An 18,646-nucleotide genomic window follows, 5' to 3' on the forward strand; every position below is an offset into this window, starting at 1 on the left:
AAAAGATGCAAAACAGCCTGTTAAAACTCATTTGATCTATTTTGTGGTTAACACTTGAAATACATTTACTAATTAAGACAACCAACACTTTTACTTTTATTTGCATTTATTTTCTGCGGCATTTATTCCCGGGCCATAAGTTTTTGTTTCTTCAGTTTCTTCTGGGATATCTGGGGCAAAGAAAAAATAAAAGCACTATTAGAAGAATGATTCCAGGAGAAACACACATCTTAAAGAGGAAGTTGTATCTCAATGAAGGTAATCGGAAATTTCATCATAAAGGGAATGAGTCCTTTGGCACAGAGAAGTGGCATGGAGAGAAAGGCAGCCAGGAGGAAATTAGAGCAGTAAGAAGAGAACGAAGACTACAGGCTGGGAGCCCAGCTGGAAAGAACCAAGTGGCAAAAAAGGATGGAGGATAATATGAGAAAATCAACAGAAGACAGATGCATTAGGATTTGAGTCATCCCCAGGTTCCGGGCTAAAGAACTAAATATAATCATTTATATTTCTTGGAGATAGGGGCTGCAGGGAGGAGGTGCCCTGTTCCAGATAAATTACATCTGAAGAGGTCATGGCCATCTGGGTGTGGACATCAGCATATAATCACAGTTTTAACACACTGAACAATACAAAATTCCCACTCGCTGTTAAAAAACTAATGAGGATAAGAAAGCTGTGGTACCTATACACAATGGAATATTACTCAGCTATTATATTCGAGACAGCAAAAGAGCCACAGATTTAAAGAACAGACTTTTGGAGTCTGGGAGAAGGCGAGGAAGGGATGATTTGAGAGAATAGCACTGAAACACATATATTATCATACGTGAAATACATCGCCAGTGCAGGTTCGATGCATGAGACAGGGTGCTCAGGGCTGGTGCACTGGGATGACCTCGAGGGATGGGATGGGGAGGGAGGGTCAGGATGGGGAACACAAGTACACCCATGGCTGATTCATGTGAATGTATGGCAAAAACCCACAACAATGTAAAGTAATTAGCCTCCAATTAAAATAAAAATCTTCCAAGATTAAAAAAAAACTAATGAGACTTATGAAAGCCAAAATAAAATGATTATAAGAGGTTGGTGGTTGCTCAGAATAGCTTTTCATGGTTATTCCAAAGGTGTCCTAAGTTAGTCATCACAGCAACCACAATCTAATACACCAAGTGAAACAGAGCAGAGACCAAGTAATTTACCTTTTTCTTCTGTGCAACCTCCTCTTCTGGTTTAGGAACAATCTGTTCTTTTTCAGTAAGGATCATCTCAATGTGGCAGGGAGAGCTCATGTAGGGGTTGATCCGACCGTGAGCTCTGTAAGTCCTGCGCCTCATCTTGGGGGCTTTGTTCACTTGGATGTGCTCAATGACCAGAGAATCTACATCTAAGCCCTGGGAAAAGGAAGCAAAATCATGTAACATTTTAAAAAAATTTTAAATCAGGTAACACCTTTATCATAACACCACAAACTGTATCACTCAAGTCCTTATGACTTTAAATAGCATTTTTTTTTTTAAATTTCATTCTAAGTTCCCTCCCTTAAATCTAAGTAATTACCAAAATTCAGTGCTGGTAATTGCCCCTATTTTATAAGTGGTATTCATTAGGGAGCAGAGTTACAAGAATCTCAAAGGATCTATGTCTAAGCTTGATTTTGACAGCAAGGCTTAGCAGCTAGAAGGGCTACAGCTAAACAGACCTACATTAATTCCAGTTCTAACCCAGTTTTCCAAATGCAAAAATGTAAAGGATAACTGCTCAAATGGATAAATTTGTTTAGTTGGCACAGGATTTGTTCAGTTACACACTGCTGTTTTGACCTCTGAAATTTAACATCTCTCCATTATGAATGTAGACAACAAACCACAGGCCAATCATATGATTCCTTTCTAACTGTATTTATTTGTATTTAAATATACCCTGTGAAGGGGTTCACAAACCTCAATATAAAAAAGGATCCCCTGGTGGCTCAAATGGTAAAGAATCTGCCTGCAATGCAGGAAACCTGGTTCAATCCCACTCCAGTATTCTTGCATGGAGAATTCCATGGACAGATGATCCTAGCAGGCTACAGTCCACGGGGCTGCAGAGTTGGACACTACTGAGCACTAACATTTACAGCACAAGATTACAAACCCTTGGTAAAATACTCAAGAAAAAAAAAAGCATTTCTCTTGCATGTATTGGCATTATGTCTGTGTGGGGGGGTGGGGGGTGGGGGTAATTCTAGTCTTAGGCTTGAAATCAATGCAGACCATGCTCCTGAAACACTTTATAAACAAAAATTTTTTCCTATTAGAAATTGAAAGTAGAGATTTAAAAGAACCTCTTTGGAAATAGATCCAGACAACAACTGTAACTGAGTTAACAATCCAAGTTGCATGTATAAAGATGCTTATAGTGTGGGTACCTTAAGTTCAGCATTACTCTCTGCATTTTTGAGCATGTGTAGTAAAAATTCAGCACTCTTTTTGGGCCACCGACCCTGTGTCCAGCCCCACTGTTTGGCCTAAAAAACAAAACCAGAGTTTATTAGTAATTTGCCTCAATTTAAATCAATGTTACAAGATGAAATTTATTTCAACCTACATCAAGGTTGTTCAGAACATTGTTTTTTTTTTTTTTTCATGGTTAATCCAAAGGTGTCCCAAAGATTGTTATCACAGCAACCATAAGGAGCCTCAGTAAAGGAAGACATTGGCCATTTTTACTTCATCTACTCCTTCCCTAACAAATTGTCTTTTAAATGACAACTATGAATTCTTACCTGTGCACACCTACCAACTCCACCATTGTAACGACGGAATGGCACACATTGCTTCTTTAAAGTGACATCCTTCAGATACTTGGTGGCTTTTCGGATATGCATACCCTTTATGGCCTGGGCAGTCTCACGAGTGTTCTAAACATAATAACGTAAGCTGTCAGATTTAAACAAATTCCAGTATTTTCAACGTGTCAACCTTTATCAAGAGCCAAATCCCTTCCATTCTTGAAACATAATACAAAATCTGTTATGAACCAGGGAGACTTGGTTTGAAGGTGGAGAAATGTGAATCCTAAACATGTTTATTCACTGTTAACATTTCTCCATTATCTTGTAAACTACAATTACGTTTCCCATAACTTGATCTGTGCACTAGGTTCTCAAGCAGTTCTCCGGTAATTTTACCCAATTCCACAAATCCTAAATCAAAGTGTTCATTAAAAGGTGGCTGCTCAGAAATGATTTATTTTCATGGTGAATCCAAAGGTGTCCTAAGAAACACATCATCGCAGCTACCTTTTTAGAATGGTTAAAAAATACTCAAGGAACAACTCTTTCAGAACATAATTACGATTCACCTACCTTAAAGTGAACACGAAGATTTGAACCTCTTGATTTGCATGCTAAAAAATACCGGAAAAAAAAATTTATTTTTGGTTAATCTTGGTATCTGGGTGCCTCATACTCCAAAATAAATGTTGCTTGCTCACTTACATTTTGTGGGGTTTTCTGGGTCGAGTGAATAGCGCACCATTTTTAAGGGTCAGCTGGAAGCAAGAACAACTGTCAACATATATTTACAGCAACTCACAGTTTAATATTTATGTACTATAAACTCTGTCCACAGCTGCTCAGAGAGTAGTTGTTTTCATGATTAATCCAAAGGTGTCCTAAGAAATGCCATCATCGCAGCCATCCTCTCAATCCAGTTTCATCTACAATTACCAGTTGCCTACAGCAGCGTTGACCCTACTAAGACTAGTGACACGGATGCCCTTCCCTTAACCCTCTGGAAGAAAACACAGCCTGTTTCCAACCAAATCTGGACCCAAGTATCCGTGCTGAGGAGCCCAGAGCCCTGCTCAGCATCAGATCCTTCAGGTCAAAGTTAACTCGACCCAACGACATGCTCCCTCTACAGAAACCTCCTTTACTCACAGATTCACAAGAAAGCCAAGCTTTCCACACACTTTAGGGTATTACCCACGTTAAGCGCAGCTCAACTCACGTTCAGCCACCGAGTAAACCTCGACCCGACTTGACCTCACTCCCCTCCCCCAAAACTTTCTTTCCATTCGGCCCCAAATGCGCTGCGTTCGCGGCCCCCACTCACCGCGAGACACTGGCCCTCAGGAGTCGGCACCGACCACAGCCGGCTTCTAACCTCGTCACCCCCATTCTCGCCCATTGAGCCCCGTTGCGGCCTGTAGAGGCCCGGCAGCAGAGGGGCGCCGAGCCGGGGCCTCCGACACATCCCCGCGCACAGGACTGCTCCACCAGGGAGGAATCAGTAGCCGCTAGAGTCCTCCTCCTGAGGGTCTCGAAATCGGCGCCGAGAAAGCCAGGATGGCACGGATTACCAGAGGATTCATCACTAGACAAAGATGCCGAAGACACACACTCACCTCAGGCCGCTTACCGGAAAAGGAAGAGCGGTGGCTCATGGGAGAATTCATGGAGCTCGACATCTCGCGAGAGTCCCAGCCTAAAGAAACGAGATTTGAAGAGGTGGGGGAAGGCGGAGGAGAAAGGGAATGTGGAATATGTTTGAGAAGATATGAAAACGAATTAGAGGCTTAGGGACCGTGTCAAAATTATCCTTTTTTGTATACAGAAATAAAGTTATGTATTTTAAATATCTGTCAATTAAAAACAGGTTTGTACAGAAATAGATTCACAGACTTAGAGGACGAACTTATAGTTACCAGGGGGGACGTGTAGCTGGGGAGGGATAGTTAGGGAGCTTGGGATTGACATGTACACACTGCTCTATTTAAAATGTATAACCAGGAAGGACCTACTGTATAGCACAGGGAACTCTGCTCAGTATTATGTAACAACCTAAATGGGAAAGAAATTTGAAAAAAAAAAACATATGTAGAAGTATAACTGAATCATTTTGCTGTACACCTGAAATTAATGTAACTTACTTAATCAAGGAGGTAAGTCGCTCAGTCGTGTCCGACTCTTTGCGACCCTGTGGACTGTAGCCTACCAGGCTCCTCCACCCATGGGATTTTCCAGGCAATTACACTGGAATGGGTCGCCATTTCCTTCTCCAGGAGATCTTCCCAACCCAGGGATTGAATCCAGGTCTCCCGCATTGTAGGCAGACTCTTTACCGTCTGAGCCACCAGGGAAGTGAAATGAGGTAATCAAGGATACTCCACTATAAAAACAAAGCAAAACAAGTTTGTAGTTCTAGGACAATACTACATATTATTTAGGTATAGATGAGACATTTTTTCATCAAGATTCATTAGATTTGGTTATGTGATTATATGAAAATGATTTGTAAAGGGACAATTCGCTGTTGTTGTTTAGTCACTAAATCATATCTGACTCTTTGCGACACCATGGAATGTAGCCCACCAGGCTCCTCTCTCTGTTCATGGGATTTCCCAGGCAAGAATACTGCAGTGGGTTGCCATCCCCTTCTCCAGCAGATCTTTGCGACCCAGTGATTAAATCCTCATCACCTGCATTAGCAGACAGTTCGTTACCACTGACCACCAAGGAAACCCAAAAGGAAAAGTTAGGGAGATCCAAAGGATGGGGTGTAATTATGTTAATCATAAATTCTCAGTTTGAGAATATTACACAATCAATGTGATAAAGCAGCGCGTGTAAAGGATGTACTAACTGAAGGGTCTGGTTCAAGATTGAGATCTCGTTTCCCCACTGCAACTTGTAGATCTTCATATGGCAAAAGATAACTGTTCCTTGAAAATAAAAATGCCAAGGTGCATTTTCTTTCCCAGGTCATCTTACTGGTTATTCACTTAGAGTCACTGGTGGTGTTAGCACTTAACTTAGGGTCTTCCTTTTATAGCCTCAGTGACTTTTCTGTAAAATTTAAGTGAACTCTTTAAATTGTATTGGTATACATATTTTCCTCCAATCTGTTTAGCTGCGATTTGAACTTCTATCTGAAATTTAACATGTTTCTCCACTATGAATATAGGCAACAAACCACACAGCAATCATATTGGTCCCTTGTAACAGTACTTTATTATTTGTATTTAAAAAATACAGGAGTTCCCTGGTGGCTCAGAAGGTGAAGAATCTGCCTGCAATGTGGGAGACCTGGGTTCAGTCCCTGGGTTGGGAAGATCCCCTGGAAGAGGACATAGCGACCCACTCCAGTGTTCTTGCATGGAGAATCCCCATGGACAGAGGAGCTTGGTGGGCTACAGTCCATGGGGTCACAAAGAGTCAGACACGACTGAGTAACTAAGCACACACACACACAAATATCCTGTGAAGGGGTTCACAAACCATAGTATAAAAAAGGTCCATGGCACAAGTTTACAAACCCTTGGGAAAATACCGAAGGGGAAAAAGGCTTTCTTTTGCATGTACTGGGGAAAGTATATTTTAATTTTACTATATTTATTATTAAGAAATCTTAATTATTAAAGCAATTGTGTACTGCAAATAGGGGTCATCCTTGGCAATCAGTTGACCTGTTCATTTAGCCATTAAATGAATATTCATCGAACACTTATATGCCTGCCGTTGTGCTGGATGTTATGCTCTAACAGATACTAGGAGAGTCTCAGCTGCCAGGGAACCCACAGTTTTAGAATGAGGGTAGGGACAGAGAGATAGGTAACTAGGAGGTGAACAGCCAGTTAGAATACAGTGTGAAACTGCTGAAGTAGGGTGAACATGTAGAGTAGGAAAGCCTCCCCTGAGCGGATGACATGGCAACTGCACCATGAATGACCAGAAGGAGCTAGCTGGTCATGGCAATACAGTAAGAGAGAAACAATTATTATTGCCAGCAAGAAAATTCTGCTATGGGAACTGCAAGGGTTTGGATTCCTTTTGGTTGTGGGTGGGGAGAGGTAAGGGCGAGTGGCAAACCTGATCTGGAGGGAGCCTATTTATCTGTCAAGGAGTTTTGAATTTAACTTAAGGTCAACGGGCTTCCCTTGTGGCTCAGCTGGTAAAGAATCCGCCTGCAGTGTAGGAGACCTGGATTTGATCCTTGAGTTGGGAAGATCCCCTGGAGAAGGGAAAGGCTACCCACTCCAGTATTCTGGCCTGCAGAATGCCATGGACTGCATAATCCATAGGGTCGCAGACTCAGACACGACTGAGCAACTTTCATCCTCAAGGTCAATGAGGAAAAGTGTTTAAACCCTTGGGGATGGGCATGGGTGAGGTGACTTGATTAGATTCACTTTTGAAAAGATCACTCTATAGGAAGAAATTTGGGATGCCTCAGGGGTAAGGCCACAGGCTGGCAAAAGATGGGAGTGGCTTGAACTGATGAGGTTCAGTTCAATTTTTTTGGCAAAGAGAATGGAGAGTGGTAGATGAATTCAAGAAATTTTGGTAAAAGTCACATGATTTTGTGGTTGTAAACTGTAAAAGTTGGTGCCTGCCTGACTATGCTGCCAGCCCATAGCTGAGCCTGTAACCCAGTCTTCCACTTTTCTCGATACAGGCATACCTCTGAGATATTGTGGGTTCAGTTTCAGAGCACCGTGATAAAGCAAGTCGCATGGATTTTTTTGGTTTCCCAGTGTGTTTAAAAGTTGCATCTTCCCTGGTGGTACAATGGACAAGAATCTGCCTGCCAATGCAGGGGACACAGTTTCAGTCCCTGGTCTGGGAAGATTCCACAGGCCACAGAGCAACTGAGCCCAGGCGCCACAACTACTGAAGCCTGCACACTCTGTGGCCTGTGAGCCACAATTAATGAGCCCCTGTATTCCAACGACTGAAGCCCACAAGCCTAGAGTTCGTGCTCCACAAAAGAAGCCACTGCAATAAGCCTGTGTACTGCAACTAGAGAAAGGCTGTGTGCAGAAATGAAGACCTAGCACGGCCAAAAATAAATAAAGCAGTGTGTACATGTCCAAAAAAAAAAAAAAGAAGAAATAAAAAATGTTACGTCATTGAGAATTCCCTGGCAACACAGTGGATAGGACTCCTAGCTTCCACTGCTGGGGGCCTGGGTTCCATCCCTGGTCAGAGAACTATTATCACACAAGCTGAGTGGCTTAGCCAAAAAAGAAAAACAAAAAGTTACTTCTACATGATGTTGTAGTCTATTAAATGCAGTAAATAACATTGCAAAGATTCCGTAGATAGAGGTCAGCAAAGAGTCAGACAAGGCTTAGCGACTAACACTTTCACTTTAAAGAAAGCTATGAAAAATCTAGAAGTATACTTACTAAAAAGCAGAGACATGACTTTGTCAACAAAGGTCCATTTTGGTTTTTCTAGTAGCCATGTACCAGTGTGAGAGTGAACCATAAATGAATGGTGAAAAATGGATGCTTTTGAACTGTGGTGCTGAAGAAGACTCTTGAGAGTCCCTTGGACTGCAAGGAGATCAAACCAGTCAATTCTAAAGGAAATCAATCCCGAATATTCATTGGAAAGACTGATGCTGAAGCTGAGGCTCCAATACTTTGGCCACCTGATGCAAAGAGCTGACTCATTAGAAAAGACCCTGATGCTGGGAAAGATTGAGGGCAGGAGGATAAGGGGATGACAGAAGATGAGATGGTTGGATGGCATTGTCAACTCAATGAGCATGAGTTTGAGCAAGCTCCGGGAGATGGTGAAGGACAGGGAAGACTGACATGCTTCAGTCCATGGGGTTGCAAAGAGTTGGACATGACTAAGCGACTGAATAACACCACCACCTCAGCTCACTATGGCTGGGCTGTGCTTCTCCACCCTGCCTTTGGACCATCCATCTCTCCTTTTTTTGGAGGGGGGCTGTGCCAGGTCTTATTTGTGGCATGAGGATCTTTCATTGCAGCTTTTGGGGGTCTAGTTCCCTGACCAGGGATCAAACCCAGGCCTCCTGCATTGGGAGCGTGGAGTCTTAGCCACTGGACTGCCAGGGAAGTTCCGAGGACTGTCCATCTCTTGATTGGCTTACAAGCTTCCTTCCAGCTGTCACAGTGTCCTCTGGGGCCCGGTTCACAGTCTCCCTTTCTCAGCCCACTGCTCTTGCGTTCATCAGGGTGAACCTAGTGAAAGCAATGTCGAGCACGACTCTTCCTGCTCTGACACTAGGTGGATTGGTAAGGCCAGCAACCTCAGATTAGATTCTGGAAAATTCTGAAAAATACCAGAAAAGCTGTAGCAGATGAGGTAATATGAGTTTGGTAAGGGTGAAGAAGGTGGGAATGAAACTGAGTGGAGGCCTGGGGGACGCCCAGGCCCGGAGGCCTTTCTGTCCCCCATTTTTTATGGGCAAGACTCCAGCCTCCATGACCTTCCCTGAGTTCCAAAGGGTGGATCCCAACTGTTGCTATTCAAGAAGCAGCAGCTAGGAGACCACCTGAGGCAAGATTAAAGAGATCAGAGAAATTCATCAAGATTAAGAGAGCCTGAGATTAAGGGACTGCAAGCCCAGCTCACACCATAATCTTCTCAGAGACCCCATCTTTGAGCCAGTGCTATAAAACGCTTCATCAATCCTCTGGAATTGAGACACCTAGTTTTTCTAGGCAGGAGCCCAGTGTGTTCCTATTTGCCTGGCAAAGAAATAAAGCTATCCTTTTCTGTTGTTGTCCTGCTCTTTTGCGACCTCGTCGACTGAAGCCTGCCAGGCTCTATTGTCTATGGGATTTCCCAGGCAAGAGCACTGGAGTGGGCTGCCATTTCCTTCTCTAGGGGATCTTCCTGATCCAGGGATCGAACCCTCACCTCCTGCATTGGCAGGCAGATTTTTTACCGTACCACGGAGCCACTCTGATTTTGTCTGGCTCTGGTGTACAGAGAGGCCATACTTGGGTAACAGGAATGGAACAGCAAACGCCTCTGGACTCGTCAAACACGATTGAAACATGGCTCCCCTGGGACCTTCTTCCAGTGAATTCTCTTTGATGGCAACCACTGGGGCTTCAATTGCTGTGTAGATCTCCAGGGAGCAGCAGGCAACAGCAAACCCTCAGCCTCTCCAAGTCAGAGCCGTTCTCCTCGCTGACCTGACAAACACAGATGTCAAGTGGGCCCTGCGGGAGTCTGACAGTTTGTCCAAACAACTGTTTTCAGTTGAGGCTATCAATCTCTTAGAAGAAGATTCATCTGCCTTGGCTGTTCAATCGGCTGGCCAATATAAATTAGTCCGACCATCTTCTCAGAAAAGAATGCCTTTGGGGATTTTCAGTCGAGTGACTATTCAATATTCTGTCTTGTAGAATTACCGTCCAGCTCCCCTGCCCCAAAGAATAATATTCAGACAGTTGGTTTCAGGGCTCTGGGAGAGCCAGGGGAAGAAAGTCTTAATCCCTTAGCAGGATTTGCTTGGCTCTCCCCAGCGTGAGCCTTCCATACAATGCTATTTGATCTTCTCTAAGAAACTGGCCTCCTCTGCCAGGAAAGGGGAATTCTTTACATGACAATAAGGAAAATGTAATCCCTTACACCAAGGGTGGAGTCCTTTTTCTTTTGCCTCTTAGGAGGGGGTGCTTCTGCCAGCTCCTCCCTGCCTCCAGTCAGTCTTTCCCCAACCTCTCAAAGTTAGAACTAGGGGGGAGGGGGGTCATTTGAGGGATAGAGGGACAGTGTGTATGTGCATGTGTGCGCGTGCACACACACGCACACTCTGTTGTGTCTAACTCTTTGCAACCCCATGGACTGTAGCCTGCCAGGCTCCTTTGTCCATAGGATTTTCCAGGCAAGAATACTGGAACAGGTTACCATTTTGTTCTCCAGAGGATCTTCCCCACCTGGGGGCTGAACCCGCGTCTCTTGCATCGCCTGCATTGGTAGGCAAGTTCTTTACCAGCTGAGCCACCTGGGAAACTCTAGAGGGGGCACTGACATCCAGTAACTGGGATAGAATTCCACCACTCCCCAGTCAGGTGTCCCAGTGCAAGTTACTTGGTTTTGCTGAGCTTTTCTCCTTCATTCGTGGGTGGGAGGGAAAAAAAAAGATAACAAACCATCATACTGGGTTGCTAGGAAAAAGAGAAAGTTAAAAGACATAGTGAAAAGCGTAAAGTTAGATATTCATTCCTGCTTTTTCTATCTGTTACAGGAAGGGGAATCCCTTCCAGGGCCTGAGAGTAGGCTCTTGCCTGACACTCAGAAATGAATTGTCTGAGGAGACACTTGCTGACAAAGCTTTGTTGGGAAAGAGGGCCCAGGGAGAGAGCAGCGGGACAAGGGCTTCCAGGAGAACTGCTCTGCCACGTGGCTCGAAGTCTTAGGTTTCATGGCGATGGGATTAATTTCTGGGTTGTCTCTGGCCAATCATTCTGACTCAGGGTCCTTCCTCGTGGTGCATGCATCGCTCAGTCACTATGGATTTCATCGAGAAGGATTCTGGGAGGTTGGTAGGCTGTATGGACTGGAGTCTCCTCTCTCCTTTTTATCTTTCCCAGCTTCTTGCAGTTGGTGGTACTAATAGCTTGTTAGTTTTGCATTCTTTTAGTTCTTATTAGTTCCTCCTGTTGTTCTTATTAGTTCCTCCTGTTGCAAGATAGGGACCAAATCCAGGTCTTAGCTTAGCTGGTAAAGAATCTGCCTCCAACGCAGCAGACTCCGGCTCGATTCCTGGGTCAGGAAGATCCTCTGGAGAAGGGATAAGCTACCCACTCCATTATATTTAGGCTTCCCTGGTGGCTCAGCTGGTAAAGAATCCACTTAACTCATGAAAGTGGTTCTCTTGCCTGGTCAGGGTGAGTGGTTTCAGTCAGTGGTTCCCCTTAGAATTTATTCTTGGAATCACCTAATCTGCTTCTTTTCCCTCCAAGCAAGGATTTCCTCTATGACACCCTGAACTGGATACTCTCTGGGTGTCTCCCCCAGATTCATCCTCTGACGTCTGTGCCCCATGAGGCTGAGCCCTCCAATTACAACCCGAGCCTCCCTGCCAGCTGACTTCTGGTTGAGCGTGGCCCATCGTGAGCTTAGGTAGGAGCTGGAAGTTCAGGCAAACAGGCTGGGCTATTTTTTCCTAGCCTCCTTCCTGCCTTGACACCAGGTTCTGGGGTGGCTACATCCTTTTATGACTCCCAGCCTCAGCCATGTGGTCCGTCCTCCAAGCTCAGATATCTCTGGACTCCTTTTTGATACCTTCTTGTCTAATTTGTTATAGGTATGGAAATGTCTTTCAGTGGTTGCTAGTCTCTGGGTTTCTAAATGTCTCTTGTTAGTTCCCTTAACTTTGCCCCCATCACTTGAGTTCCTTAATGCCTCTTCTGATGACTTCTCTGCGTGGAATTATTTCCTGGTGGCATCCACACAGGAAATTATCCAACCTCTATTTGAATACTTCCAGGAACCAGAGCTCAATATTTATCTTTTCACTCCTGTTTTTTGTTTTGTTTTGTTTTGCTTTTTGGATGCGTAACATCTTAGTTCCCCGACCAGGCATCGAACCTGGCCTGGCAGTAAAAGTGCCGAGTTCTAACCACTGGACCACCAGGGAATTCCCTTTTCACTCCTATTTTTAAAATAATGATGTACTAGGGACTTTGCTGGCGGTCCAGTGATTAAGACGCCGAGCTTCCACTGCTGGGGGCATGGGTTCCATCCCTGGTCAGGGAACTAAGATCCTGCGTGCTGAATGGTGCCACAAAAAATAAAAAAGAAACAATAATGTCCTTGAGAATTGAACTAATCTTTAGGGTACATCTACTGTATTTTGAGTGCTCTGTACGCTTTGTCACACTTATTCCCCACAGTGACTTTGAAAGGATGATTGAGCTACCCACATTTCACAGAGGATGGACCTGAGGCTCAGGGGAGCTGGTCACTTGCCCTGGCTCTTACAGCTCATGGGCGTCCAGACACCTACGTTTGCTCTTTTTCCAGTACACTTGCCTGTCACAGGGGAGAATTCGAGAGGGGAAGCTGGAACTATAGGAAAATTTGCCTTGGATTTCACAATTTTTCCAAGGGCTAGCCTGGAAAGAAACCCTAATGTTGTTCATAAAAACTTCTCTTGAAAGACAAGGTCCTGAGTGACACCCTGGGCCACTAGATGGCACCAGATTAGCATTCAGTTAAAGCCTTTTAACATTTCTGTGGGCAAAGGGTGTGCCTGGAAAGTTTGGTTTACCTGGACGTGTTTCCTCCACACTAGGCTGACTTTCAAAGGCAGAGGAACCAGAGATCAAATTGCCAATATCTGCTGGATCATTGAAAAAGCAAGAGAGTTCCAGAAAAACATCTATTTCTGCTTTATTGACTACGCCAAAGCCTTCAACTGTGTGGATCACAATAAACTGTGGAAAATTCTGAAGGAGATGGGAATACCAGACCACCTGACCTGCCTCTTGAGAAACCTGTATGCAGATCAGGAAGCAACCGTTAGAACTGGACATGGAACAACAGACTGGTTCCAATAAGAAAAAGGAGTACGTCAAGGCTGTATATTGTCACCCTGCTTATTTAACTTATATGCAGAGTACATCATGAGAAACGCTGGGCTAGAAGAAGCACAAGCTGGAATTTAGATTGCCGGGAGAAATATCAATAACCTCAGATATGCAGATGACACCACCCTTATGGCAGAAAGTGAAGAGGAACTAAAAAGCCTCTTGATGAAAATGAAAGAGGAGAGTGAAAAAGTTGGCTTAAAACTCAACATTCAGAAAGCTAAGATCATGAAATCTGCTCACCTCATGGGAAGCAGATGGGGAGACAGTGGAAACAGTGTCAGACTTTATTTTTTGGGGCTCCAAAATCACTGCAGATGGTGACTGCAGCCATGAAATTAAAAGGTACTTACTCCTTGGAAGGAAAGTTATGACCAACCTAGACAGCATATTAAAAAGCAGAGACATTACTTTGTCAACAAATGTCCATCTAGTTAAGGCTATGGTTTTTCCAGTGGTCATGTATGGATGTGAGAGTTGGACTGTGAAGAAAGCTGAGCACCAAAAAATTGATGCTTTTGAACTGTGGTGTTGGAGAAGACTCTTGAGAGTCCCTTGGACTGCAAGGAGATCCAACCAGTCCATCCTGAAGGAGATAAGTCCTGGGTGTTCATTGGAAGGACTGATGCTGAAGCTGAAACTCCAATACTTCGGCCACCTCATGGGAAGAGTTGACTCATTGGAAAAGACCCTGATGCTGGGAGGGATTGGGGGCAGGAGGAGAAGGGGACGACAGAGGATGAGATGGCTGGATGGCATCACTGACTTGATGGGCATGAGTTTGAGTAGACTACGGGGGTTTGTGATGGACAGGGAGGCCTGGTGTGCTGTGATTCATGGGGTTGCAAAGAGTCAGACACGACTGAGCAACTGAACTGAACTGAACTGTACTGAGGCTGACTTTCAAGCTTTTCAAAGGTGAGATTGTGAACGGGGCAGGAGGGGAAAGAGACAGGATGACACAGCCTCAGCCCCACACAGGGTGGCTTGTAGTGGGGACAAACAGCACCCCACCTTTAACCCCAAACCAGGTGAGACTGCCAGTCAAAGGCGAGAGCATGAGAGCTGGAAGGCTCTGATGAGGGCTTCTAGCCTAGCCTTCTCACTAGACAGGTAAAGAGACATTCCTCAGTTGCTTTCTGTGCAAAGGACCCCCAACTTACCCAACTGCTCTAATAAAAAATACTGGCCTAGCATCTTTTGCTTTGTGATGCTCCCAGCTTTGAAAGGCAACTAGATAAAGGATGCAACTTTTGCTCCCCTCTCTTTGTTTCTGAAGGGACTTCTTTTCTTTGATGCATTTGAAATTCATTAGACAATTTTTTCAAGTCTTGACTTCTTTAAACAACAACAATAGCAACAACAGGGAATATATTCAGGTGGTTCAAAAAGTCAAAATATTAAAATACTAAATATTAAAATAATAATAAAATATTAAATATTTTTAAAGAATATTAAAAAGCAATAAAAATAGTCTCACTTTTATCCTTGTCTGCATTTCTCTCACCCTTCTACCCCTCAATCCACGAGTACCAATCATTTTTATTACTTCTTGGGTATTCTGCTTGAATTTCTTAATGCAAATACAAGTAAGTGCAACTATGGAAAGGTTTTTATTTCTTTTTTGGGGGGGAAAGGATTCTCTGCTGTTGGCCCCTGGCTGCCAAATGCCTTGTCATTCCCACTTACCTTTAGCGGCGATTTCCACAGTGGCCACACTTTTAAGGGGGATAAAAAAAAGAAACTGAGACATAGTTTTGGCAAGTACCAGTGACTGTGCCTAGATGGTGCTCCTGTTCTGGGAACCGTGGAAGCTGCTGTCCCTGCAGCAAGTCCAGCGCTCCTGGGTTCAGATGCTCTCTTATTCCTGGAGGAAGAATTCCTTTTATTTTTTTTTCCATCATTCATTTCTCCTTTATATTTTTCTTTTCCATTATGGTTTATTACAGGATATGGAAAGTAGTTCCCTGTGTTATACAGTAGGACCCTGTTGTTTACGCATCCTATATATAATAGTTGGCATCTGCTAATCCCAAATACCCTCCCCCACTCCCCACTTGGCAACCACAAGGCTGTTCTCATATCTGCGAGTCTGTTTCTGGTTCGTGGAAGAAGGCTGTGTCTGCTACTCCAGGAACCCTCCAGGAGACCCTGCCCCGCCGCCTCGCTTCAGAGCCCCTCCGACTCCTTCACTCCTTCCCACGGCTCCCACTCTCAGCATCCCTGGGGCTCCCACTCTGCCCCTCCCTCCCTCCTCCAACTCTTCTTTCTCTTCCCTCAACTCCTTCCTTCTGTGCCTTTCTTCCCCTCTTTTCCCAGCAAAGTTCCCTAAAGACTAATTACTGAGCTTCCCGACTTACTTCAGTTCATTAAAATTGAGTGAGCACCTACAGTGTGTGAGTAATCGGTGAGGAAGACTCAGAGATAAAAAGGATGTGGTCCCTACCTCCAAGGCTGTTCCAGGGCTTTTCTGGTGGCTTGGTGTGCCAACGCAGGTGACATGGGCTCCATCCCTGGTTTGGGAAGATCCCACATCAGCTCAGTTCAGTCGCTCAGTCGTGTCTGACTCTCTGCGACCCCATGGACTGCAGCCAGTCTTCCCTGTCCATGACCAACTCCCGGAGCTTTTTCAAACTCATGGGCATTGAGTCGGTGATGCCATCCAACCATCTCATCCTCTGTCTTCCCCTTCTCCTCCTCCCTTCAATCTTTCCAGGCATCAGGGTCTTTTCCAGTGAGCCAGTTCTATGCATCAGTGGCCAAAGTATTGGAGCTTCAGCTTCAGCATCAGTCCTTCCAGTGAATATTCAGGACTGATTTCTTTTAGGATTGACTGGTCCTTGCAGTCCAAGGGATTCTCAAGAGTCTTCTCCAACACCACAGTTCAAAAGTGGGGTCTGGGAAGATCCCACATGCCACAAAGCAACTAATCCCATGCGCCCCAACTATGAAGCCTGTTCTCTAGAGTCCCGAGTCCATATGCTGCAACTACTGAAGCCTGCACGCCCTCGAACCCGTGTTCTGCAACAAGAAAAGCCACTGCAATGAGAAGTCCAAGCACTGCAACTAGTGAGTAGCTCAGGAAGCAATGAAGACACGGCACAGTCGGAAATAAAAATAAATGAATAAACATTATTAAAAAATAAGGCTCTTCGGCTCAGACCTAATGAAGTGAAACGCTGGGATACATGCAGTAATACCGCCAGCAGTCTAAGTAGGCTGAGCACAGAGCGGGGGCCATGATTTCTGGAGATGATGACGTCACCATTACTGAGCCCTCCAGGTGCTGGAGCTTGGGATGTTAAAGTCCTGGTGCTGAAATCAGGAACAAGACAAGGGTGCCCACTCTCACCACTACTGTTCAACATAGTGTTGGAAGTTTTGGCCACAGCAATCAGAGCAGAAAAAGAAGTAAAAGGAATCCAGATAGGAAAAGAAGAAGTGAAACTCTCACTGTTTGCAGATGACATGATCCTCTACATAGAAAACCCTAAAGACTCTACCAGAAAATTACTAGAACTAATCAATGAATATAGTAAAGTTGCAGGATATAAAATTAACACACAGAAATCCCTTGCATTCCTATATACTAACAATGAAAAAACAGAAAGAGAAATTAAGGAAACAATACCATTCACCATTGCAACAAAAAGAATAAAATACTTAGGAGTATATCTACCTAAAGAAACAAAAGACCTATACATAGAAAACTATAAAACACTGATGAAAGAAATCAAAGAGGACACAAACAGATGGAGAAACATACCGTGTTCATGGATTGGAAGAATCAATATTGTCAAAATGGCTATTCTACCCAAAGCAATCTATAGATTCAATGCAATCCCTATCAAGCTACCAACAGTATTTTTCACAGAACTAGACCAAAGAATTTCACAATTTGTACGGAAATACAAAAAACCTCGAATAGCCAAAGTAATCTTGAGAAAGAAGAATGGAACTGGAGGAATCAACCTGCCTGACTTCAGACTCTACTACAAAGCCACAGTCATCAAGACAGTGTGGTACTGGCACAAAGACAGAAATATAGACCAATGGAACAGAATAGAAAGCCCAGAGATAAATCCACGAACCTATGGACACCTTATCTTTGACAAAGGAGGCAAGGATATACAATGGAAAAAAGACAACCTCTTTAACAAGTGGTGCTGGGAAAACTGGTCAACCACTTGCAAAAGAATGAAACTAGAACACTTTCTAACACCACACACAAAAATAAACTCAAAATGGATTAAAGATCTAAATGTAAGACCAGAAACTATAAAACTCCTAGAGGAGAACATAGGCAAAACACTCTCCGACATAAATCACAGCAAGATCCTCTATGACCCACCTCCCAGAATATTGGAAATAAAAGTAAAACTAAACAAATGGGATCTAATGAAACTTAAAAGCTTTTGCACTACAAAAGAAACTATAAGTAAGGTGAAAAGACAGCCGTCAGATTGGGAGAAAATAATAGCAAATGAAGAAACAGACAAAGGATTAATCTCAAAAATATACAAGCAACTCCTGCAGCTCAATTCCAGAAAAATAAATGACCCAATCAAAAAATGGGCCAGAGAACTAAACAGACATTTCTCCAAAGAAGACATACAGATGGCTAACAAACACATGAAAAGGTGCTCAACATCACTCATTATTAGAGAAATGCAAATCAAAACCACAATGAGGTACCATTACATGCCAGTCAGGATGGCTGCTATCCAGAAGTCTACAAGCAATAAATGCTGGAGAGGGTGTGGAGAAAAGGGAACCCTCTTACACTGTTGGTGGGAATGCAAACTAGTACAGCCACTATGGAAAACAGTGTGGAGATTCCTTAAAAAACTGGAAATAGAACTGCCATATGACCCAGCAATACCACTTCTGGGCATACACACTGAGGAAACCAGATCTGAAAGAGACACGTGCACCCCAATGTTCATCGCAGCACTGTTTATAATAGCCAGGACATGGAAGCAACCTAGATGCCCATCAGCAGATGAATGGATAAGGAAGCTGTGGTACATATACACCATGGAATTTTACTCAGCCGTCAAAAAGAATTCATTTGAACCAGTCCTAATGAGATGGATGAAACTGGAGCCCCTTATACAGAGTGAAGTAAGCCAGAAAGATAAAGAACATTACAGCATACTAACACATATATATGGAATTTAGAAAGATGGTAACGATAACCCTATATGCAAAACAGAAAAAGAGACACAGAAATACAGAACAGACTTTTGAACTCTGTGGGAGAAGGTGAGGGTGGGATGTTTCAAAAGAA

At 43.8% G+C, this 18,646-nt stretch overlaps 1 protein-coding gene and 4 non-coding genes across 6 annotated transcripts; all 5 read right to left on the reverse strand.

The window, feature by feature from the left end:
• Window positions 1-20: 20 nt before the first annotated feature.
• On the reverse strand, window positions 21-4,452 carry LOC122684810 (60S ribosomal protein L17). 2 transcript variants are annotated; one of them, XM_043889218.1, is made up of 7 exons: window positions 4,399-4,452; window positions 3,488-3,540; window positions 3,356-3,396; window positions 2,774-2,908; window positions 2,417-2,515; window positions 1,206-1,397; window positions 21-170 (listed from the first exon to the last, which is right to left on the reverse strand). In XM_043889218.1, the coding sequence occupies exons 2-7, from the start codon at window positions 3,525-3,527 to the stop codon at window positions 123-125; spliced, it is 555 nt and encodes a 184-aa protein (XP_043745153.1). In that variant the 5' UTR covers window positions 3,528-3,540; window positions 4,399-4,452; the 3' UTR covers window positions 21-122. The 2 variants fall into 2 exon arrangements, with proteins under 2 accessions (XP_043745153.1, XP_043745155.1); XM_043889220.1 differs by lacking the exon at window positions 4,399-4,452 and adding an exon at window positions 4,107-4,384.
• Window positions 1,096-1,156, reverse strand: LOC122685083. Its single transcript, XR_006338255.1, has one exon. It is a non-coding gene; the product is annotated as a small nucleolar RNA SNORD58 (small nucleolar RNA).
• On the reverse strand, window positions 2,602-2,675 carry LOC122685084. Its single transcript, XR_006338256.1, has one exon. It is a non-coding gene; the product is annotated as a small nucleolar RNA SNORD58 (small nucleolar RNA).
• On the reverse strand, window positions 3,221-3,285 carry LOC122685081. The gene has a single exon (XR_006338253.1). It is a non-coding gene; the product is annotated as a small nucleolar RNA SNORD58 (small nucleolar RNA).
• On the reverse strand, window positions 3,620-3,685 carry LOC122685082. Its single transcript, XR_006338254.1, has one exon. It is a non-coding gene; the product is annotated as a small nucleolar RNA SNORD58 (small nucleolar RNA).
• Window positions 4,453-18,646: the final 14,194 nt, after the last annotated feature.

This window comes from Cervus elaphus, chromosome 27 (genome assembly GCF_910594005.1).
Source record: "Cervus elaphus chromosome 27, mCerEla1.1, whole genome shotgun sequence".
NCBI classification, from domain to species: Eukaryota; Metazoa; Chordata; class Mammalia; order Artiodactyla; family Cervidae; genus Cervus; species Cervus elaphus.